At 40.9% G+C, this 26,035-nt stretch overlaps 1 protein-coding gene across 1 annotated transcript; it reads right to left on the bottom strand.

Annotated features, from left to right (window-relative positions):
* Positions 1-1,925: 1,925 nt before the first annotated feature.
* Positions 1,926-25,233, bottom strand: LOC309356010 (vomeronasal type-2 receptor 26-like; the record flags this gene model as incomplete). Its single annotated transcript, XM_081887185.1, has 4 exons — positions 1,926-2,827; positions 3,407-3,533; positions 23,470-23,697; positions 24,862-25,233. 4 exons carry the CDS (start codon positions 25,231-25,233, stop codon positions 1,926-1,928), a joined length of 1,629 nt encoding a protein of 542 aa, XP_081743311.1.
* Between the last annotated feature and the right edge of the window lie 802 nt (positions 25,234-26,035).

Raw genomic sequence — 26,035 nt, 5'->3', positions numbered from 1 at the left:
GAGGTTTCGGCTTTATAGTTCAGTTCCTTTCTAAGTCTCTCCCTTCCTGATTAGTTTGAGACCTAAGTAGACTCATCTCTTCCAGTTCCTCCTTTTCCTGTCTTACCCTCAGTCTCCCAGCAAGATTCGATCCTATTACCCCTGCAGGACACTACACTCAGTCCTTCACTGTACACTCGGAGTGGATGTTTTATTCCAGAACCAACTCTCCCTCCTCCACCCTCCTATCTCCCTAATTCCTAACCTCTCCAGACTCCCTCCTCAACCACCTCAACTCAGCTCCCCTCTTAACCACACTCTAACTCCATCTCCCTTGAAATCTGCTCCCTTTAAACTCTCCCTCCTGGAACCACAGCCAATCAGAGGCTGCTGATCTTTAAGCATTTGCTGGCAGGAGAAAAAAGAAAAAAAGAAATACTTGTGGAAGCAACTTTCCCGTCACAATAGACACAACATTTTACAAGGATTGGAAGAGACACCATGGACAGAATAACTGCCACACACTGGAAGAACAAGGATATAGTTTGAGTGCCTCATTTGTAGTTCTATAAATCATTTAATGTGTCAACACAAATAGAAGTTATTAATATTGCAGTTGTTGTATAAGGGATTATTATTTTCACTGGAATATATTAGAAATTAATAAGATTTTGGAATGCAGAAATAAAGGAAATCATCTAGCATGTGGGGGGCACCTAAATTATCTGATTCGGTATTTGAGTGATTAGTATTTGTATTACAATTTGGTATTGTTTTAATGAGGCTATGATTGAATGGAAATTTAAAATTAATAAAAAATATTATAACAAAAATAGCATAACTAGACTTTAGAATCAACTTTAGAAACAACACATCTGTATTCTCTGAAGCCATTTGGCTTATTTGAGTTATTCTCTGCCACTACTCTTTCAAACGGGTTAAAAGTATAATTCAGAAAAAAAGGCTTGTCCTATTAGTGTTAGTAATATCCAATATGTTTTCCTCCAAATAGGTTGCATATCTCTGCTACTTTTCTTTGTTAAAACTATTTAAAAAGGGGGGGGGGAATGACCTCTCCTTCTTCTATTCCTCAGCTGCCTTGTGGGTGAGAGATAAAGAATGTAGAGCCCTTAACTATTTCACAATGTTTTTTTTGTTTCTGGTACCCTCTGTGGTCTTCAAGATGATTTTGCAGATTACATGAAGTTATTGATAAGAGACATTTTATTAACATTCCTTTATGTACAACATTCATCAACTGAACTTAACCATTTCTAAATGAAAAGGCTTAGAGTTTTGCTATTAAGATTCCATTTGCTTTAAGTATACAGTAATACATTACAGTGATGTAAAGAGTGTTAGGGGAGGGGTAGTAACTCTAGTGGGAAACACGTCGTGCCTCCTCTGGGGTAGTTTGCCTTCCTCTGATCCCCACCCTGCACTCACCTCTCACCTGTGGCTCCTAGGAGCTGTCAGCATTCAACAGCAGCCACACCCCACCCCAGAAAATACAACTGGCTGCCTAAACCAGGTGAGTGCAGCCAAAGGGCCTCGAATCCTCAGTGAGTTGGGGAATTTCTCTGCATACAAAGACAGGATCAGACTGAGTGAGTGGATGAGAGCAATAGCAGGTCCAATGCTCAAAAAGGTGGCTATTCCAGGTGCTGTAGAGGGAAATGAGCGGCAGATGGATCTTGTAAACCTAGGAAGGGAGCCCACCTAGGAGAAGGAAACTTTCAACCTAAACCTCCATTGCTTTACAGCATTACTCATTTGTGAAAAAGGCTTTGGGAGTAGAACCTGAGGAAAAATCTGAACCCATTGCCTTTGGGACCTCTTTGGCAGACAAAACAGTTAAGGAGCAAACTCTACAAAGATCCAGAGTAGGGACCTGGAAAGTCATACCAGCCAGCAAGTCCCAACAGAACCACAAATTCCACTGTCATTTATACCTTTCTTTGTATTAGCTGCTCTTTGTTGTTCAGGTCAGGCCTTACCACAATAATGTAGCATTTAGGGGAAAAAATGCAAACCAGCAACCCAGCACCGGAAGCAAAGATGGAGAAGATCTCCACAGCCACCATGTATTTTCCTCTGGTGCTCAGGTAGGTTGGAATGAAGGAGAGCCAAACACTGCAGAAGACCAGCATGCTGAAGGTGATGAACTTGGCTTCGTTGAAAGTGTCAGGCAACTTCCTGGCTAGGAAGGCCACTGTGAAGCTGATAGTGGCCAGGAAGCCCATGTAGCCCAAAACACAATAGAACATGGAGACTGACCCTTCATTACATAGAAATATGATTTCTTCAGGCATTGAGTGCATGTCCACATCAGGGAATGGGGGAGAGGTTGCCAGCCAGAGGACACAGATTCCTACTTGGACAATGGAGCAGGAAAAGATAATGGAATAAGCCAGTTCTTTGCCTACCCATTTCCTCATATTGGATCCTGGTTTGGTAGCCATGAATGCCAAAACCACCAATATGGTTTTGGCTAAGATGCTGGAGAGGGCCACAGAGAAGACAATGCCAAAAGCAGTTTGCCGGAGAAGGCAAGTCACCATATTAGGTTTTCCGATAAACAGCAAAGAAGAGAGGAAACACAAGAGGAGGGAGATAAGGAGACCATAGGTGAGGCTTCGATTGTTGGCTTTGACTATGGCTGTATTGCGATGCTTAATGAAGATGCTGAGCACTAGAATTGTGATTAGAGCGAATAAAAGTGCAGAGGAAGATGAAAAAATGGCCAAGGTTTCATCAAAGGCTAGGAAGTTTGGAATCTTAGGAATGCATAGATCCTGGCGGCTGTTTGGATACTGATCTGCTGGGCAACTGGCACATGTTTCCATGTCTGAAAATGCACAAACAGTGTGTGACAATTTGAAGTAATCAAAAGTATTCTTAAGAATTTCACATCACTAGTCCATTTAGCATAGTGTTTTCTATGTCAGAATGTATAGGAGCTTCAGTGTATAAGAGCTTGTACTAGGTGTATCAAAAATAAAACTTATGTATCAATTATGGGATTTTCTATATGGGTGACATTTTTTTTACTGTGTCCCTGCTTTTTCTTAGAGCCACATAAACAGTACAACAAAATGAGAAATGCATTAAAGCTGAAATCTTTGGATCTCAGAAAAGTGAGTTTGATAAGAGTTTCACCCTATTGTCAAACAACCTAATTCTTAGAGGAGAAAACACCACTTCCATTCCACCCTAATTTTGTAGAAGTTGGAGGTAAAATGTATTATCTTCCACTTAAAAAAGAAATCTTCAAGATGCTTTAAAGATTAAAATATATTGGTGTTATCTATAAACAGTGAGATGAACACATCTGTTAATTTAAGCCTTCTCTCCTGCAGCAGTTTAATGTCAACAAAATTCCCAGGAGCCCAGAGGTTCTGCATTATCTTAAGATGTCATCTCTAACCTTTCTCATTTGAAATCATTCCTTCTGGACATGGATCACAATCATAGCAGCAAAACGTCTCCCCCTCCTTCTTTTTCTTCCCGTAGCCAGGATGGCAGTTGGCATTACATAGAGAAAGCGGTGGCACCTATTCAAAGAAATAGGAAGAGTTTAATATTATGATACTGTTTTGAGGAATTTATCAAATATCCAATATCAGGTGATTTAATAGTAAATAGGAGGACTAATAGCATGAAATGATCCGTAGGTACACAAGTGAAACATACAGTGGGGTAAAAAGCTGCTGTTCTAAACATCATACAAACTTAAGAAGATGCCTGAACCATCCAACCTTACAGTTGTTTTAGAATTCAGTCTGATTCAGTGTGATTTCACCCCTGGCTTGGCCTTTTGATGGAGTCACCATTTAACGGCATTTGCTTCAAGGAGTTTACATGGTGTTCCTTTGTGGTGGCACAAGAAATTAAAGGTAAGCCATTATAGTGGTTCTGCTCCTACCTGCAGGGTCAGTACAAGAAAGTAGCAATAGAAAATCATTCCATGACTTTTGGGTAGTGGTTTCCTGTTAGGCCACCTCCTGTCTCAGAGAAAAATGCCTTGGTTTCCTATGCCTAACCTGTTCTGGTAGGAGTTGCATTCCGTTTGAAGCAAGAGGTCTGGGAGCACTCCTCTATTCTGACTCATCACTAGTCTGAAGTTGTTTCAGGTGCTAGTGACTTTCAAACTGAATAATGCATGAGGTGCTTTTGTTACATCCCATTTTGTGGATAACCACAAATTCTGGGTTTTCAGGGACTGTGCCATTATTTCCATACCTTAGTGAAGCGTCTGTGCCATTTGATTCTGTCTTCATTAATGGTGAGCTCTTTGCCCAGAGGGGCCTGAGGATCCAAGCTGCCCACTTTGACTCTGACATAGGAATTATTTGGGAAAGTGACCAAGTTGGTAATATCAAAGCCAGCTGCTAACTCTCCATATTCATTTAATGTAATTTCATCCCCAGCACTGTTGTTGAATGAGATTCTCTGCAGGAATGAGTGGAGCTAAGTGGAAAGAGAATCGAGGTTAAATGCTTCAGTTCACAATGGAGAGCATCCATATTTTAGTTGCACATACAGGAGTAGGAAATCATGAATCAGTGTCAATTCAACATTAAACAGACTTGCATAAACATATTATGAAGAGATGAGACCATAGATCTGCTAGCTTGAGACCAGCCTTTGTCAAGATCCAAGAAAGGGAATGGATTTGAGAGGTCACGTATGAGAAGAGATGGGAGCTTATGTTCTGGAAGGATGGGAATGCAACATGAGAACATCGGACTGGACCTTTCCATAATTTATATAGTGGATTTGAGCATGGTTGGATGGTGGATGCAGAGTAGTGGCAGGAAGCAGCTGCTGAGGAACCCCCAAGGGACACCCCGAGGAAAGGAGGCTCAGAGCCAGGGGATTGGTGGTGGGATGACAAGGAGTGGTTAGTGGGAGAAGAGAGAGCGGACTGGGAGGAAGAGCTTTCAGATATAGAAGAGGCAACAGGGTTAAGGGAGCAGGAAGAGGATGCGCCAGACTGAAATCCAGACTTAAAGGCAGAAGAGGAGATGGGAGAAAAGCAGGGTCTAGAGACAGTGATAAAACAGTTGCCATTGTCTTCTGGGTACCTACCAGTGACGCCAGTAACCCCTGGTGATTGGCAGACAGGGAAAGATGAGGAGTTGGCAATGGGGCCTTCCAAGATGTGCTCAGGTAGTGGCAGCTCCCTGATGGGCTGCTCTTCTGTTTTCTCTTTGATATGAGGATCCCTGCAATAGCCAGTGCCTGGGGTTGGGGTCCTGGTTGTGCTCCCTCAGAATTGTGTGCCGGGGGCATGGGCCCTGGGCCCCCAACCTTACACCACTGGGTAACTGGACAGGTAAGAGAGACAGAGAGAATTGGGGAGGGATATGGGGAGGAAACAGAGGGGTTTGCAGTGTGAAGGAGGTAGTTGGCACAGCTTCAGTTACCTGTAGTTTTTGGTACTCTGTTGCTTCTGAAAGCCGGTGTCGTCTAAAGTCTGTTTAGTATCATTATAGGAAATACTCTAATTCCCATCTTTCATACAGTAAATTTACTTAAGGTTTCTTTTTAATTTCTTACGTTTTATTCTTTTATTTCATTACTGATGATTAAATGGCAACTCACATAATGTACCAATGCAGTGAATGCTTTGTAACAGAGAACAATACCTGCCAAGGATCTGCATACTGAGGAGAGAGTTTTCCCTTAGCATCTCTTCTGTTGCGGATGGCTCCAGCCAAGTGCATGCTATTTAAGGCATGTGCCAAAGCATAGACAGCATTATAAACACTGTAGCTGTGGCCAGTCATGCTCATTTCAAAAAATGGTGCAGGGAGGCTCTCCAGCATCTCCTCTCCAGTACACATGGTTGCCGAGGGAGTGGAATTTGAAAGTGAACAACTGAATGCATCTTCCCAGAAATCTTGGATAAAACCATCTGTCTCTGTCCAATGAGGGTATACACTCTGAAGAAAGTCATGAAAGTTGTGAATCTCCTTGGAGTGAATTGCAAAGGATATTGCACCATGGAGCATTCGTATATTAACATTAATTTTTTTTTGAAGGCTATATAATATGAAATCAATTTGAGTAGTTGTAATCCATACTTTTTCTTCACGTGACTTCTTTTGAGGAAATAGTAGCTGAGTTAACTCCATTATGATTAAAGCAAATGACAACCATATACTAAATCTACTTTCTCCATGTAGAAGAATTGCATTAGCTTTGCTAGTTGTGAAACTTGGTACCAAAATCTTTATGTCCACCATTTCTAGTAAGTTACCATTATAATGTATACTGGTTTTAACTCTTTCTGTGAATGCTGAACAGATTCCATTCTTGAAGAGCATTGGCTCAATGTTCTGCAAGAAACGTTCTCCAGCTTCATTAGCTGGAGTCATGAGCCCAACCCATTTCCATCTGAAATGCAGAAGTAACTGGATAATTCCCTGATACTGAAGGTCTTCATTGGGGACCATGCGGTAAAAGGAAGGGAACCTGGATCCATAATTTATGGCTGGTTCAAATAAACCATATGAAATCTGGAAAAAGCAAAAGTCAAACGTTTCCAAGTAGAAACAAGAACTCAAGATATTCCAATTTACTCAAATATAAACATGTGCACGCATGCACGCACGCACACAAAAATATTGAATATATATTGAATCTATATCCCAAGTATAGGGACAGCAGCAACCCCAGCTTATATAGGAAAACACAGATAACCTTGTTCAATGTTTTCTGTTGATATTTATTATTATTATGGCATCATTACAGCTTCATTCTTGTACATATTGATTGTATCCAAGAATAGGGGAGCATTTGGGGGAAGTTCTTCCGGCAAGCTGTGATGGAGGATTGCTGAATCGCATCACCGCTGTACGTTCTGTAATCAGAGGCTGAGATGGGAGTAATCAGCCACCCTACACTCCTCAGGCTGGGGAGTGGCAGTTCATCCGCAGATTGCCCAACACTTGGCCACAAATTCAGAAGGAAGGGGGGCTGGGGGGGCTGGATGGAAAGCCTGGAACCTTTCTTGGCAACTCTCCAAAGTCACCACCATGTAACAGCAAGCTTCCAGTTCTTTAGACGAAAAATTGGGTTTAAGTTTTGGACATGATCGGAGCTGTCAGGGGCTCAGGAGCAGAGGCACAGGGAAGAGAGGAGATGGAGAGCGAAGGGGAAGAATCCGAGGGGAGCGTAGGAGAAGATGACAGTGGCCGGAGGGATTCCATGAGCCTCTCCAGCGAATCGGAAGATTCACAGAAGGGGGCGCCAGTGGCCAGGGGTAGGGGGTTCCCAAGGGGAACGCCCCAGGAGCAAGGGGGGAGCAGGGACTCCCAGAGCAGCAGTTGGAAATCAGGACCAGCTTCCCCACCAGAGCATAGTGGGGGGGGGGGAAGTCCCAAGTATCGGGGGCAGTGGATTCCCCACCAGGGAGAGAAGACGAGGCAGGGCTGACCACGCCTCCATCGGAGAGTCGGACAACGGAGGGGAGGTCAGATCCGGCCAGTATCCCGGAAGAGGGAAGCAGTGACAGAAGTAGTGTAACGGTTAGGAGGAAGGTCACTGGGTTGGTGCGAGAGGCAAGTTCAAATGTACAGGAGCGCGGGACAGCAGAGAATGAGGATTGGGAACCGGGTTCTAAAGCCCGCCGGAGGCAGGGGGAGGAGCTAAGCGACTCAGCGTCAGAAGAGTCCAGAAAGGGGAATGCCCCAGCGGGCAGGAGGACCCAGAGGAGGAGAGAGCAGCAGAAAAGGTGGAGCAGGGCTAGGATCTTAAACTGGTGTCAGAGGGGAGGAGACTCAGACGGGACTTCGCCGGTCTAGGGTTTAAGACGTAGAGCTGCGCGCTGCGGCTTTGAAATGGAAACTGAATTCCAATAAAGACTTTTGTACATAACCACAGCCTGGCGTTGGTCCTCTGTGAGCTGGGACCTAGGGGCAGCTCTGACAGGAGCGAAGGGGGAGAAACTACTCTGCTAGTTAATTCAGCCACTGAGGTGCTAAAAAGGATTTGAATGGAAGAAGTATTAACATCTATGTAGACTTGGTATGTTGGAACTGAAAGGGGACCATTTATCATGGCTCCTGTTAATAAACTAAGTTGATGATGAAGCAAAACTCCAAGGTGGAAGTGGAGTGATAGAAATTGTTGATTATGTACTTATGATCTGTAACCTTTGTAATGATTGTAATGATTGTAGGGAGCGGTTGATTCTCTATCTACTAAGAACTCTCTCAGGAAGATTTCCTGGGAAATCCTGAAGAACTCCATTAGATTGTGTATACTTTTCATCTCTGAGCATCATAAACCAAATCATATAAAATATCAGTAAAATACTGTACCAGCACTATTTAAAACAACTAAAATGAAATACAACAATGCAGCAGAATAGCACAATGCTGACACCACTATATAACGCTCTGAAGTGACAGACGACAAATGCCAGAACAATAGCAAGAAAACAGTGTTTCCTATTAGCCTCTGAAAGTGAACAATGTTGATTAACACCATACTTTGGGAAAGGACTGTCTTGATTTTTAAGGGCAGGAACATTTTTAGTTAATGTGTTGTCAGTTATTTTTGCCTATGAAGCCAATGTCAATGTCCTATATTCAGTAGCTCACAGGAAGCCAGTGCAGTGCTTTCAGGATTGATGTATATGAACCAGTCTAGGTGCCTCCTTTACAAACCTGGCAGCTTTACAGAAATCTCCTATTATATCTATTACACACAAATTGCCCTTCTTACACACATTGTTGGATATGCTTATTATGGATCTTTCACTTTGTCCATTTTACCACTTCATATTTATGAATCAGTAGATTCCTAATACAAGGAAAGCATGAAATCTCTGTTTTTCAAAATCCATATTCTACCTGTGGAATCTTGAAAAGACCTAAGATGTTTGCCATGCACCAGGAGGTGTCAGAGCTGAGTCCCCCGATGACTCCTATGACGTTTTTCTGGATGCCACACCTGTAGTTGGGAACAAAGTGATGTGATTTAAAGATCAGGTCCAGAGTGTTTCGGTAGGTCATCTTTGAATCATAATAGCTATCATAGATGTGGAAGCCGAGAGATATATTGGGCAACATCCTAGGATTCTCGTTGATCTCACCAACAGCAAAGACCAAAGCCAGGATTTGCTGGTAGTACTTTGTCAACACCCTGCAAATAAAGTGAGATTTTGTTTGATGGGAAAATTAAACAGTGCACAGAATCTAGATAGGAGAGATACACCTGCCTGCTTCCCCTTCATGGATCACTGCCTTGCTGTGGTGAAGGGGCTTGAATAACACAGAGAAGCTATGAACTATGCCGAGCAGGGCACCCATGATAGTGGAGAGTTTTGACCAAATGTGATCCACCTGGAGGAGGAACCAGCAAGCTCCTCCAGTATCCCTGCCAAGAAAACTCCATGGACAAAGACAACAGGCATATAAAAGTTATGATGCTGGAAGATGAGCCCCTCAGGTCAGAAGGCTTCCAACATGCTACTGAGGAAGAGCGGAGGACAAGTACAAGTAGATTCAGATGAAGCGGCTGGGCCAAAGCTGAAAGGACACTCAGTTGCGGATATGCCTGGAAGCGAAAGGAAAGTCCAATGCTGTAAAGAAAAATATTGCATAGAAACCTGGAATGTAAGAACCATGAACCTGGGTAAGTTGGATGTGGTAAAAAATGAGATGGCAAGAATAAACATTGACATCCTGGGCATCAGTGAACTAAAATGGACGGGAATGGGCGAATTCAGTTCGGATGACCATATCTACTACTGTGGGCAAGAAACCTGTAAAAGAAATGGAGTGGCCCTCATCGTCAAGAAAAGAGTGGCAAAAGCTGTACTGGGATGTAATCTCAAAAATGATAGAATGCTCTCGATACGAATCCAAGGCAGACCTTTTAACATCACAGTAATCCAAGTTTATGCACCAACTACTGGTGCTGAAGAAACTGAAATTGACCAATTCTATGAAGACTTACAACACCTTATAGAAATGACACCAAAGAAGGGTGTTCTTCTCATTATAGGGGATTGAAATGCTAAAGTAGGAAATCAAGAGATAAAAGGAACAACTGGCAAGTTTGGCCTTGGAGATTAAAATGAAGCAGGGCAAAGGCTAATAGAATTCTGTCAAGAGAACAAGCTGGTCATCACAAGCGTGCTTTCCCAACAACACAAGAGACGACTCTACACATGGACATCACCAGATGGGCAGCATTGAAATCAGATTGATTATGTTTTCTGCAGCCAAAGATGGAGAAGCTCTATACAGTCAGCAAAAACAAGACCTGGAGCTGACTGTGGCTCAGATCATCAGCTTCTTATAGCAAAATTCAAGCTTAAACTGAAGAAAGTAGGAAAAACCACAGGGCCGGTAAGATACAATCTAAATCAAATCCCTTATGAATACACAGTGGAAGTGAGGAACAGGTTTAAGGATTTAGATTTGGTGGACAGAGTGCCTGAAGAACTATGGATGGAGGCCTGCAACACTATACAGGAGGCAGCAACGAAAACCATCCCAATAAAAAGGAAATGCATGAAAGCAAAGTGGCTGTCTAACAAGGCCTTACAAATAGCAGGGGAGAGAAGGCAAGCAAAATGCGAGGGAGATAGTGAAAGATGCAGGAAATTGAATGCAGATTTCCAAAAAATAGCAAGGAGAGACAAGAAGGCCTTCTTAAATGAGCAATGCAAAGAAACAGAGGAAAACAACAGAATGGGAAGAACCAGAATGGAAAGAACCAGAAAACTGGAGATATGAAAGGAACATTTCGTACAAAGATTACCATAATAAACGACAAAAGTGGTAAGGACCTAACAGAAGCAGAAGACATCAAGAAGAGGGGCCAAGAATACACAGAAGTATTATACCAGAAAGATATGGATGGCTCATACACCCCAGGTAATGTGGTTGCTGACCTTGAGCCAGACATCCTGGAGAGTGAAGTCAAATGGGCCTTAGAAAGCACTGCTAATAACAAGGCCAGTGGAAGTGATGATATTCCAGCTGAATTATTCACAATTTTAAAAGATGATGCTGTTAAGGTGTTACCCTCAATATGCCAGCAAGTTTGGAAATCTCAGCAGTAGCCAGAGGATTGGAGAAGATTGGTCTACATCCCAATCCCAAAGAAGGGCAGTGCCAAAGAATGCTCCAACTACCGCACAATTGCACTCACTTCACACGCTATCAACATTATGCTTAAAATTCTAAAAGGAAGGCTCAAGCAGTATGTGGACCAATAACTCCCAGAAGTTCAAGCTGGATTTAGAAGAGGCAGAGGAACCAGAGACCAAATTGCAAACATGCGCTGGATTATGGAGAAAGCTAGAGAGTACCAGAAAGACATCTACTTCTGCTTCATTGACTATGCAAAAGGTTTTGACTGTGTCGACCACAGCAAACTATGGCAAGTTCTTAAAGAAATGGGAGTGCCTGATCACCTCATCTGTCTCCTGAGAAATCTCTATGTGGGACAAGAAACTACAGTTAGAACTGGATATGGAACAACTGATTGGTTCAAAATTGGGAAAGGAGTACGACAGGGTTGTATATTGTTTCCCTGCTTATTTAACTTATATGCAGAATTCATCATGTGAAAGGCTGGGCTGGATGAATCCCTAGCCAGAATTAAGATTGCTGGAAGAAATATCAACAACCTCAGATATGCAGATGACACAACCTTGATGGCAGAAAGTGAGGAGGAATTAAAGAACCTTTTAATGAGGGTGAAAGAGGAGAGCTTAACATAAAAAAAACGAAGATCATGGCAACTGGTGCCATCACCTCCTGGCAAATAGAAGAGGAAGAAATGGAGGCAGTGAGAGATTTTACTTTCTTGGGCTCCATGATCACTGTAGATGGTGACAGCAGCCACAAAATTAAAAGACGCCTGCTTCTTGGGAGAAAAGCAATGACAAACCTAGACAGCATCTTAAAAACTAGAGACATCACCTTGCCAACAAAGGTCTGTATAGTAAAAGCTATGTGATGTGTGGCTAAAAGTGATGTATGGAAGTGAAAGCTGGACCATAAAGAAGGTTGATCGCCGAAGAATTGATGCTTTTGAATTATGGTGCTGGAAGAGACTCTTGAGAGTCCCATGGATGGCAAGAAGATCAAACCTCTCCATTCTTAAGGAAATCCGCCCTGAGTGCTCACTGGAAGGACAGATTGTGAAGCTGAGGCTCCAATACTTTGGCCACCCCATGAGAAGAGAAGACTCCCTGGAAAAGACCCTGATGTTATGAAAGATGGAGGGCACAAGGAGAAGGGGATGACAGAGGACGAGATGGTTGGATAGTGTTCGCAAAACTACCAGCATGAGTTTGACCAAATTGTGGGAGGCAGTGGAAGACAGAAGTGCCTGGCGTGCTCTGGACCATGGGGTCACGAAGAGTCGGACACGACTAAACGACTAAACAATAACACCTGCCTGCTTATACAGAGAGGATGAAGCCAGCAAAGTTTATTTACTTATTCGGGCAATCTAAGAATACCGTGTAATTTTAAAAGCTGTTGCATATTTCTTTATATCTTCAGCAACCCGTGTTTGTTTTTGCCACCTTGAAAATTTGGGTATCATCAAAAAAGTTAAGTACCATACTACTTGGCTATATGCTTTTCCTATTTTTTATGCCATCTCTTTTCTCATTCTCCTACTCTCTTTTCTATCTCTCTTACCACAATTAGATTCAAAAGAACTTATTGTTCATTGACAGTATGCACATAGCCTATATGTACAGAGATTTCTAATAAAATCTCTCCATACATTTAAAAAATAAAGTTCTAAAGCCATCCCCCCTTCAGATCAATCAAAGTTATTTTCTGACTGATATAGCATATAAGGAATAATTGAAATAATATTAATTAATGGTTACTTACAGTGGGGCCTCAATGAAGTCCTGGGAAGGGTGTTTCTTGAAGGATAATTTGGGGACTATGTAAACAATATGAGATGCCATTGCAGCAATGACCAGGTCACCTGGCTCATACCACTCGTGTGGAACATGAACAGGATGATTTGTTGCGCATTTAGCACTTTGTCCTTGGGACACTATATTGGGGAGCAGGAGAAGCAGCAGGAGGAACATCCTGGTGGCAAATACCCTTGTCTGCATGAACTCCCCTGCTTCTCCCGACAGTCTTATTCCTCTCTTCCACCTGATCTGAGCAAGGCAAATTGGGTGGCAGCTGACTCTGTTAATTTGGTATTTTAAGGGACACGTATCCACCTTATTGTTAACTTGAACACGGTCACAACAGAATGCCTTGGATGCCAAATAAGATGCAGTGGTTGATATGAAAGAGGGAAACTGATAACTGATAAGTAACAGAGGCCAGCCTTACTGTCTATGCAGCACAGAGGAGCTTATAATCATTTCAGGCTTGCTTGTTCATTCTTTTTTTCCACTGTGACATCTGGAGGTTCAGTCAGGTGGATTGATTATTGTAATTTGAGTAATGATAGGGTAGAGAATCACTTGTGCATTGTTTTTCGATTCTATGGCACATCAGCAGCAGGGGAACTTCCAAAATATTTTTTTTTAAAATAATATTTATTAGAGATTTCCAATTATAACAATATAAAAAACTAAACATCCTAATTTAAAATCTTATTTTCCATAACATCTTTCCAGGACTTCCCCTCCCCTCCCCCTCTTGTATTCCAATTCTTACAAATAAATTCAGCAATTTCTTATCCCAAATTTTGAACTTATTGTCATTAACCCAATTTAAAAATATTTTCCCATCTCCTAAAATCGACCTATTCCCTTCCACACGTTCTTCCCTTTGATATACATAATAGATTAAAATAAAATAAAATAAAATATAATTTTACACCCTTTGGATTCCAAATTTCCCTCCCCCTTTTCCCGGTTGCGTTCCCAATATTTATCAACATCTGATGTCTTCCTGGAGCTCCCACATTTATTTAAGCCATAGTCCTTTACCAGTCATCTTTAATTTTAAATGTCCAATCTTGGAAGGAGTCTATCTCAAAAAGGTCAATTTTTTCCATCCAGATTTTTATATACTTGGGAGTAGAAACTCCAATTTTACTTCTTTATACTTTTTCAAATCTGGATGTCCCAAATGTTCCCACTCCAACTTTGTCCAATTCTTGTTGTTCTTGTTGTTCTTGTTGATCTCTCTCCTCTTTTTTCCCCCTTTTCTCTTCCTGTTTTCCTGCACAAATGTTCTAATTCCAAAAGCTTCTGAATTCCTCTGCAAAGGCTCTGTTATTCAGGAACAAAACATAATGCCAAGTCCCTTCCATTCTTCAATAGATAAGTCTATTGTCTGCTTTGAGTGTGTAAACCTCTGTAGCCAAAATAGTGTTCCATTTCTGCAGTTTCCCAGGAGATAAAAAGTTCTGTTCAAATTCAATGCCAACAACTTGTAATATCCCTCAGCTCCTCTAGGTGGATTGCAATAACTCAATTCCCTTCCAGATCACGTCCACCAGTCAAAGTAACTTATTATTCCTTGTTTTAAACATTTTAAATCCAAATTGTAACAAATGTAACTGGCAAAGTCCTCGTAACAAAGTTCTCATTTTTGTTCTTCTGCTTTGACAGCTCTTTGACAGCTGTCAAAACCTCTCCTTGTCTTCTCCCGGCGCTCTAACAAAAACGCTCCCAGGTTCCGTGGGGGGTTACTTTTTGATTCAATTCCACTATTCTCCTCCAGCTCAGTCTTATAATTTTCCATCGCGAAATTTAGTAACTTTATCAAAATAGGGTTGCGCTCGATCTTAGATGTTAAGTCCTTTACTTTAGGTCCTCTACAACAGGGGGGGGGCCTGACTTCCTTTTTACGCCTCCCCCGCTCGTTCCGAATTTTTTTTAAATAAATTTATCGCCTTTTTTAATCCAAGTTCCGATTACTCACGGGTTGTACTTTAAGTCCGAATTTCCAATAGAAGAAGTCAGCGCTCTCCGTCGAATGGCATGCGGCTTTGCTCGGCAGGGGAAGTGGAGGACTCAAAGCACCACCACCCCCTCTGTCACCCGTTCCGTAGCCTTTAAAAAGGCTCCTTCGCGGGTCGGGGGGGGGGCTTAAAAGGTGCCAGCCGAGTCACCATGTCCATGGGTTTCAGCGCCCATGGTTTTTAAGGGTCCCTGCGTCGCCGGTGCGATAGGACCCAGCCCCTGCCGGGCAGGCTCCCTCCGGAGCTCGGAGGGAGTCCGCCATTCGGCGATGGCGCCAACCCGGAAGTCTCTCCAAAATATTACTATTATTATATTTTAAAAATATTTTTTATTGCTTTACCAATATTGTCCCAATAGTGACCTCATTATAAGAATACAAATTTTATTTAATTAATGCAATTATGAATGCCTATTATTCAAATGCCAAATTATATAATTTAATTAAACAGGCCCCCATGCATGCTAAATTTGATGGCTTCATTCTTCTTCATTATTTCTGTGTTCCACTATGTTAATAATTTCCATTGCATTCCATGCACATATAATAATCTCATAGATAACAGCTACAGTCTTGTGATTTCTATTTGTGTTGGTATATTAGGTAATTTCTAAAGTTTGAAGTGAGGAACTCTAAGTGTAGTCCTTATTCTTTCCTGCCTGTGACAATTTCCCCTCATGATGTTTTCCCGTCCATATATGGTGCTGTATCCTTCATTCCTGCAACTGTTGATGGTTCCCATCATGCCCTGGGAGAAGCGGTTATTCCACAGTTTCCAAAAGTCACTGCATTGCTTTGTCCTGTGATTCGGCTTCCAGTAAAAATGCAGTGTTCACCATTTTTTTCCAGCCTAGGAGGAATGCTCTGAATCCGGACTGCAGATGGTGAATCCAAAAGCATCTATTACTGCAGCTAGTAGACAGGAAGCTGGATCTGTCAATGTAATTATATTTGTAACATCACAAAATCATAGGCAAAAAATGAACCTACAAGGTCAGCAGGATGTCTAGAGTTGAGCTGGCCCCATCCTTTCCCCACTTCATAATTTGTTAGTACCGGGGTATCCTTCACTCTCCCACCTATGTAACACTGATCAGACATAGTTTGCCATCACATTATCTGAATGGTGGCAGCAATTCGGCATAGCATCCTTGCCTTATCAAGAAGTGGGGACACTGGATTACAGCATCAATAGACCAATGGCATATCAGATCCACACAAGGCATGATGGAGAACAGCAACAAGTTGGAAAAGATGGATGCGCCAAGCTTGGTGCCTCAGTTACTGCTCACGCCCATGTGCCTGCTCTCACTTTAATATAATGCCCCCACCTCACCGAACAACCTTTTACCCGAAGGCTTAAAAACAAAACCTCACTATCCTAGAATATCCTGGGGCGGTTCTTTGTGATGGGAATAACCAAGAAGTTGAAGCAGGTGTTCTTTACATAAACAATAAAGATTTATTTTTAAAACAAGGTAGTATAATATAAGTGGAAAAGCTTAGGTTACTTCAATAATAATATGCTAGTTCACTTTAATTCACTTTTAGAGGTTTGGGCTTTATAGTTCAGTCCCTTTCTAAGGCGGTACTTTCCTTCAGTTACCCACCCCTTTAACATATCCATCTCCTGAGGTACTTTCAGTAATAGTCTTAAAGGCTCACCCCCCCACCATCCTTCACTGGGTTTTGGGCATCTCTTCTTTCCTCAGAAGGGTATCTCCCCTTCAGATTAGCTGGAGACCTAAGTAGACACATCTCTTTCAGCTCCTCCTTCTCTTGCCTCACACCCAGTCTCCCAGCAAGATTTGGTCCTTTTACTCCTGCAGGACACTGGAGTGGATGTTTTATTCCAGAACCAGCTCACTCTCCTAAACACTCTTTATATTTCAACCTGACTCCTATCCTATCCTATCTCCCTACCTAACTCCCAACCTCTCCAGCCTCCCTCCTCAACCACCTCAACTCAACTCTTAACCACACTCTAACTCCATCTCCCTCGAAATCAGCTCCTTTTAAACTCTCCCTGGAACCACAGCCAATCATAGGCTGCCGTTCTTTAACCATTTGCTGGCAGGAGAAAAAAGTAAAAAGAAATACTTGGGACCAATGTTTCTGTCACAACAGAAACAACATTTTACAAGGACTGGAAGAAACACCACGGACAGAATAACTGCCACACACAGGAAGAGCAAGGATTTAGTTTGAGTGTCTCATTTGTAGTTCTATGAATCATTTAATGTGTCAACACAAATAGAAGTTATTAATACTGCAGTTGTTGTATAAGGGATTATTATTTTGACTGGAATATAATAGAAATTAAAATGATTCTGGAATGCAGAAATAAAGGAAATCATCAAACCAGCACTTCTAGCGTGTGTGTGTGGGGGGGGACCTAAAGTATATGATTCAGTATTTGAATAATTAGTATTAGTACTATAATTTGGTATTGATATAATGAGGTTATTATTGGCTCGTAATTGAAAATTAATAAAAAATATTATAAAAGAAATAGCATAAATAGAGTTTAGAATCAGGGTTACAGGGAACCAGACAGAGGGCCTTCTCGGTAGTGGCGCCTGCCCTGTGGAATGCCCTCCCTTCAGATGTGAAGGAAATAAGCAGCTTTCTTCTCTTTAAAAGCCATCTTTTAAAGCCCTGTTTACTGAAGTTTATAATATTTACTGCTATATTGTTTTTAACACTTGATTGGAAGCCGCCCAGAGTGGCTGGGGAAACTCAGCCAGATGGGCGGGATATAAATAATAAATTATTATTATTATTATTATATAATCAAGTTTAGAAACAACACATCTGTATTCTTAAAGGTGGGCTTACTTGAGATATTCTCTGCCACCACTCTTTCAAACTGGTTAGTATAATTCAGAAAAAAAGTTTTGTCCTATTAGTGTTAGTAATATCCAATGTGTTTTCCTCCAGATAATGTTGCATATCTCTCCAGATAATGTTGCATATCTATGCTACTTTTCTTTCTTAAAAATATTTAAAAATCAAGGGAAATGTCTGATTTAAACTTCTCCTTCTATTCATCAGCTGCTTTGTGGGTGAGAGATAAAGAATGTAGAGCCCTTAACTATTTCACAATGTTTTTTTGTTTCTGGTACCCTTTTTTGTCTTCAAGATGAATTTGCAGATTCCATGAAGTAATTGATAAGAGACTTTTTATTAAAAATCATTCATACAGTACATGTACAACACTAAACAACTGAACCTAACCATTTCTAAATGAAAAGGATGAGAGTTTTGCTATTAAGATTCCATTTGCTTTAAATATACAGTAATACACGACAGGGGTGTATGGAGTATTAGGGAGGGGTAGTAACTCTAGCGGGGAACAAGTCCTGCTCCTTCTGGGGTAGTTTGTCTACCACTGACGCCCACCTTGCACTCAGTTCTCACCTGTGGCTCCTAGAAGTTGTCAGCTTGCAACAGCAGCCACATCCCATGAATCAGATACAACTGGCTGGCTCCCTAAACCAGGTGAGGGCAGCCAATGGGCCTCAAATCCTCAGTCTGTTGGGGAATTTCTCTGAATGCAAAGAGAGGATATAGCAGATGAGAGCAAAAGTGGGCCAATTGCTCAAAAAGATGGCTACTGCAGCTTCTGTAGAGGGAAATGAGGGGCAGATGGGTCTCATAAACCTAGGAAGGGAGCCCACCTAGAAGAAAGAAATTTTGAACCTAAACCTCCACTGCTTTACAGCATTACTCATTTGTGAAGAAGGCCTTGGGACTAGAACCTGAGGAAAAATCTGTACCCATTGCCTTTGGGACCTCTTTGGCAGACAAAACAGTTAAGGAGCAAACTCTACAAAGATCCAGAGTAGGGACCTGGAAAGTCATACCAGCCAGCAAGTCCCAACAGAACCACAAATTCCACTGTCATTTATACCTTTCTTTGTGTTAGCTGCTCTTTGTTGTTCAGGTCAGGCCTCACCACAATAATGTAGCATTTAGGGGAAAAAATGCAGTAACCCAGCACCAGAAGCAAAGATGGAGAAGATCTCCACAGCCACCATGTATTTTCCTCTGGTGCTCAGGTAGGTTGGAATGAAGGAGAGCCAAACACTGCAGAAGACCAGCATGCTGAAGGTGATGAACTTGGCTTCATTGAAAGTGTCAGGCAATTTCCTGGCTAGAAAGGCCACAGTGAAGCTGATAGTGGCCAGGAATCCCATGTAGCCCAAAACACAATAGAACATGGAGACTGACCCTTCATTACATAGAAATATGATTTCTTCAGGCATTGAGTGCATGTCCACATCAGGGAATGGGGGAGAGGTTGCCAGCCAGAGAACACAGATCCCTACTTGAACAATGGAGCAGGAAAAGACAATGGAATAAGCCAGTTCTCTGCCTACCCATTTCCTCATATTGGATCCTGGTTTGGTAGCCATGAATGCCAAAACCACCAGTATGGTTTTGGCTAAGATGCTGGAGAGGGCCACAGAGAAGACAATGCCAAAAGCAGTTTGTCGGAGAAGGCAAGTCGCCATATTAGGTTTTCCGATGAACAACAAAGAAGAGAGGAAACACAAGAGGAGGGAGATAAGGAGACCATAGGTAAGGCTTCTGTTATTGGCTTTTACTATGGCTGTATTGCGATGCTTAATGAAGATGCCGAGCACCACAATTGTGAACAGAGAGAATAAAAGTGCAAAAAAATTTGAAACAATGGTCAAGCTTTCATCCAAGGTTAGGAAATTTGGGATCTTAGGAATGCATAGATACTGGCCGCTGTTTGGATACTGATCTGCTGGGCAACTGACACATGTTTCCATGTCTGAAAATACACAATGTGTGATAATTTGAAGTAATCAAAAGTATTCTTATACATTTCCTCATCACTCATCCATTTAGCATAGTGTTTACTACGTCAGAATGTATAAGACCTTCAAGCCCAAATGCTTTTATTAAACAACCTAATTCTTAGAGGAAAAAACACCTAGTCCACCCAAATTTTCTAGAAGTTGGAGGTAAAATATGTTAGTTTCTACGTAAAAAAGAAATCTTCAAGGTGTTTTAAAGATTATAATATATTGATGTTATCTATAATCAATGAGAACAACACATCTGTTATTTTAAGCCTTCTCTCCTACAGCAGTTTATTGTCAACAAAATTGCCAAGATCCCAGAGGTTCTGCATTATCTTAAGATTCCATCTCTCACCTTTCTCATTTGAAATCATTCCTTCTGGACATTGATCACAATCATAGCAGCAAAACTTCTTCCCCTCCTTCTTTTTCTTCCCGTAACCAGGATGGCAGTTAGCATTACATACAGAAAGCGGTGGCACCTATCCAAAGAGATAGGAAAAGTTTAATATTAAGATATTGTTTTGGGGAATTTTTCAAATATCCAATTTCAGGTGATTAAACAGGAGTTCACATGGTGTTCCTTTTGTGGTGGCTCAATGAATTTAAGGTAACCCATTATAGTAGTTCTGCTCCTACCTGCAGGGTCACTACATGCAAATTATCCCATGACGTTTGGGTTGTGGTGTCCTGTTAGGCCCCATTCTGCCTCCTATGGTATTTATCATCTGTATGAAACTCTTAGGAATAATATGCTAAGATCTGGCACATGGCATCATCTGTATGCTGATGATATGCAGTTCTACCTTTCCATTTAATTAGAATGAAAGGAGGTGCTGAAATTGTTTGACAGGTTTCTGGAGTGAGTGATGGATGGGATGGGGGCTGAATCCTTATCACAGAGAAATGCTTTGGGTGGGTGGTTCCTATGCCTGCCTTGTTCTGTGAGGGGTTGCATTCCCTTTGAAGCAAGAGATCTGGGAGCACTCCTTGATTCTTTTTTTTTTTCAACATAATTTTTATTGATTTAACATAAATAAAATTAAACAAACAATTTCATGTAATTCTACAAATTCATACTTAAGACTTCCTTCGACCTCTCCGTGAATCTTCCGTTATCCATTTCACATCAACTTTCGCATCTCTTAATATTCATTGACATTATTTCCTTCTTTACTACCCTTTTCCTTTAGACAATGATCTTGCTTTTCTCACAGAGTTCTTTTAAACCCTCCTAGCGTGATTTGTCCCTGACTTAGTTTATCCAGATAGTCCACAAATTTCCCCCAATCTTCTATAAACCTTTGATCTTTTAAGTATCTAACTTTCCCCGTCAATTTATCTAGTTCCGCATAGTTTAGTAATTTCTCCCTCCATTCTGCGATTGTCGGTATCTTCTGTTGTTTCCAATTTTGGGCAAGTAGGACTCTTGCCGCTGTTGTGGCATATTGGAAGAATTTGAAATCTTGACTCTTAATCTCTTTTCCTGACAAACCTAATAAGAAGGCCTCTGGTTTTTTCCCAAAAGTACATTTTAAAATACTCTTCATTTCCGTATATATCTCTTCCCAGAAACCTTTAACTTTTTTACAGTCCCACCACATGTGGTAGAAAGTTCCCTCTTCTTCTCTGCACTTCCAGCATTTATTGCATGTTTTATACATTTTTGCTAATTTCGCCGGCGTAATATACCAACGATAAAACATTTTCATTAAGTTTTCTTTCAGTGTTACACATGCGGTGAATTTGAGATTTTTCTTCCATAGTTTCTCCCATTCTTCGTAATAGATATTATAGCCGAAGTCCCTTGCCCAATGAATCATTACCGGCTTCACTTCCTCATCTATCAGGTTCCATTCTAACAACTGATTGTACATTTTTGATAAACTTTTATAGTCATTATTTACTATCTCAGTTTGGAATTTTGATTCTTTCTCTACATATCCTCTGTCTTTAATGTCTTTCTTGACTACTTCGTTAATTTGGAGATAGTGGAACCAATCAAACACCTTTTCCTTGACTTGGTCATAGGGTTTTAGTTTCCACTTCCCCCCTTCTTTAGTTAATAATTGCTCGTATGTAATCCATTTATCATGCATATTCACTTTTTTGACACTCGTGGCTTCTAATGGGGACATCCAATGCGGGATTTTTGGTTCCAGTAACGGTCTATTCCTCTCCCAGACTTCTATTAGAGGACCTCTAAATATGTGGCTTCCGAATCCCTTATGTACCTTCTTCTTCTCATAACATAGGTACGCGTGCCACCCAAATCTATTATCGTGGCCTTCCAGATCCAGTAATTCTTTATTTTCTAATTTTATCCATGATTTTATCCAACACAGGCACGCTGCCTCGTAATATAATTTCAAATCTGGGAGTGCAAATCCTCCCCTTTCTTTTGCCTCTGTCAATAATTTAAACTGGATCCTTGGTTTTTTACCCTGCCATATATACTTAGAGATCTCTCTTTGCCACTCTTTAAATATCCCGGTACCCTTAATAATCGGGATATTCTGAAACAGAAACAACAACCTTGGTAATACGTTCATCTTAATTATGGCTATCCTACCCCAAAAGGATAATTTCAGTTGTCCCCACATTATCAGATCCCTTTTGATCTCCTTCCATGTCACTTCATAATTATTCTTAAATAGTTCTATATTTTTAGGGGTTATCCATATTCCTAGATATTTCACCTTTCTAGCCACCTCTATCTCTGTTTGTTGTTGTAGTTCTTCAATTATACCTCGATCAATATTCTTTGTCAATAATTTAGTCTTACTTTTATTTAACTTAAAACCCGCCACCGTACCAAATTGCTCTAATTCTTCCAAAACCTCTTTTATTGAGTTTATCGGATCCTCTAATGTTATTAACAGATCATCCGCGAATGCTTTAACTTTGTATTCGTTTCGTCCAATTGTTATCCCCCTTATCTTCTTATTTTGTCTTATTGAGTTTAATAACACTTCCAAAACAGTTATGAACAACAATGGGGAGCACTCCTTGATTCTAACTCATCACTAGAGTCTGAAGTATTTTTTGGTGCTAGCTAGGAGTCCTCCACCCACCTTAGACCTATTCACCAGCTACAACCACTCCTAGGTGTATATATCCTGAACTTGCTTCATACAAAATGAAGAAAATTATGATGTTCATTCTCAACCCAAATACTGATACAGCCAGCTTAGTGTTTAATCTAATTCCACTAACTGGAGAACTGCTTCATGGATTTCATAAACAAGAATGCTGGATGATGCTGGACTCCCTGATAGCCATTGCTCCTTCTTAGTGGGAGATGTCTTCTACACATGTACACTACTCATTTTGATATTGTGGCTCATTTGTTTTTGTACTGATAGACCTTACAGCGTTTATTAAAGGACAATATTTTCTCCTGGATGGCTTATTGACATGCAATAAACAAAAAGGGAATGTCAGTATCACATGTAATGTAATACTATGTACAAAGAAAAGTGCCAATAGCAAAATTGAAGGCCAACAAGCACAGCCTCAGAGGCTGAAGGTGCAAACATACAGGAAAAGTCATTCTTTCAAAAAGAGAATCTCTCCATTAAAGCACTATCCATCTAGATATGGAAACTATATATGAAAAATTAAGCTATATTAAATAATAAATTTCAAAATTATTAATGCATGAAATGCTTTTGTTACATCCGATTCTGTGGAAAACCAGGGACTGGGCCATTTTTTTTCCATACCTGAGTGAAGGCTCTGTGCCATTTGATTTGGTCCTCCTTAATGGTGAGCTCTTTGCCAGGAGGGGCCTGAGGATCCAGCCTTCCCACTTGGACTCTGATGTATGATCTATTTGGGAAAGTGACCAAGTTTGTAATATCAAGGCCAGCTGCTAACTCTCCATATTCATTTAATGCAATTTGATCCCCAGCACTGTTGTTGAATGAGATTATCTGCAGGAATGAGTGGAGCTAAGAGGAAGAGAATAAAAAGGTCTGTAAAGTATTCAAATAATTTGATTAAGATTGTTGAATAGCTTTCCTAGACGGAATTAATTCCTTTTCCTCTAGTAGTTGAACACTTCGGTTCGCAATGGAAAGGAGGAGGGAGAAAAGCAGAGTCTACAGACAGTGATGACACAGTTGCTAGCCTCTTCTGGGGACCTACCAGTGAGTACAGGTTTGGCTTCGGGGGCCAGAAACCCCTGGCGGTGGGTAGACAGGGAAAGATGGGGTCTTCCAGGACATGCCCAAGCAGTGGCAGCCCCCCAAATGAGGATCCCCTCAGAAGCCAGTGCCTGGCATGGGGGTTCTGCTTGTGCTCACTCAGAATTATGTAAACAGGGGCACAGGCCCCTGGCCCCCAACCTTCCACCACTGGGTAACTGGACAGGTAAGCGAGACAGAGAGAATTGCAGAGTGATGTGGAAAAAAATGGAGGGGTTTTGCAGTGTGGAGAAGGTGGTTGGCACAGCTTCAGTTACATGTAGTTTTTGGTAGTCGGTTGCTTGTGAAAGCCTGTGTCATCTAAAGTCTGTTTAGTATCATTTTGGAAGTATTCTAATTCCTATCTTTGATATAATTACTAAAGGTTTATTTTTTAATTTCTTAAGTTTTATTCTTTTATTTCTTTACTGATAAGTACATGCCTACTCACATAATGTACCAATGCAGTGAATGCTTTGTAACAGAGAACAATACCTGCCAAGGATTTGCATACCGAGGAGAGAGTTTTCCCTTAGCATCTCTTCTGTTGCGGATGGTTCCAGCCAAGTGCATGCTATTTAAGGCATGTGCCAAAGCAAAGACAGCATTATAAATACTGTAGCTGGGGCCAGTCATGCTCATTTCAAAATATGGTGCAGGAAGGCTCTCCAGCATTTCCTGTCCAGTACACATAGTTTTTGAGAGAGTGGAATTTGAAAGTGAACAACTGAATGCATCTTCCCAGAAATCTTGGATAAAACCATCTGCCTCTGTCCAATGAGGACGTATACTCCGAAGAAAGTCTTTAAAGTTGTGAATCTCCTTGGAGTGAATTGCAAAGGATATTGCACCATGGAGCATTCGTATATTAACAGTAAATTTTTGAAGGCTATATAATATGAAATCAATTTGGGTAGTTGTAATCCATACTTTTCCTTCACGTGACTTCTTTTGAGGAAATAGTAGCTGAGTAAACTCCATTGTGCTTAAAGCAGTTGACAACCATATACTAAATCTACTTTCTCCATATAGAAGAATTGCATTAGCTTTGCTGGTTGTGAATGCTGGTAATAAAATCTTTATGTCCACCAATTCTAGTAAGTTACCATTATAATGTGTACTGGTTTTAACACTTTCTGTGAATGCTGAACAGATTCCATTCTTGAAAAGCATTGGCTCAATGTTCTGCAAGAAACGTTCTCCAGCTTCATTAGCTGGAGTGATGAGCCCAACCCATTTCCATCTGAAATGCAGAAGTAACTGGATAATTCCCTGATACTGAAGGTCTTCATTGGGGACCATGCGGTAAAAGGAAGGGAACTTGGTTCCATAATTTATGGGTGGTTCAAATGAACCATATGAAATCTGGAAAAAGCAAAAGCCAAATATTTGTATATAAACACACACACACACACACACACACACTGAATATATATCCCAAATGTACCAAATTAAATAGAAAAACAGATATAATCTTGCTCATGGTTTCTACAGATATTTATTGTTATTATTATGGCATCATCCCAGCTTTATACCGTTACACACTGATTGTCTCCAAGTAGAGAGGAGCATTTATCATCGCTCATGTTAATATACTAAATGGAAGACTCAACAAAAGTCCAAAGTGGAGGTGGATCATATACTTTTGCTCTGCAACCTTTATAGAGGTTTAAGAGAGAGGTTGATTCTCTATCTATTGATATTTATTATTAATAATAAATAATATATTTATTATTAATATTATGGCATCATCACAGCTTCATTCTTGTACATTTTGACTGTAACCAAGAGTAGGGGAGCATTTATCATGGCTCATGTTTATTTACTAAGTGGATGATTTAGCAAAACCCTGGTGATCAATGGGGTGACAGATGTTGCAGCCAGATCGCCCTATATTCCAAACAAAGTGCTTGATTAACCTGGAGGTAGGCTGTATGAACTCTGTATTGATTTGTAATGTTTTGTTGGTCTCTGGACCGTATTAAAGATTGTTTTTGTTGTTGTTGATTTAGCAAAACTCCAAGGTGGAAGTGGAGTGATAGAAGTTGTTGATTATGTACTTTTGCGCTCTAACCTTTGTGATATTTGTAGGGAGCCGTTGATT

This window comes from Podarcis melisellensis (assembly GCF_964234715.1).
Source record: "Podarcis melisellensis genome assembly, chromosome: 13".
Classification (NCBI taxonomy): domain Eukaryota; kingdom Metazoa; phylum Chordata; class Lepidosauria; order Squamata; family Lacertidae; genus Podarcis; species Podarcis melisellensis.
This window is presented reverse-complemented; position numbering and strand designations above follow the sequence as displayed.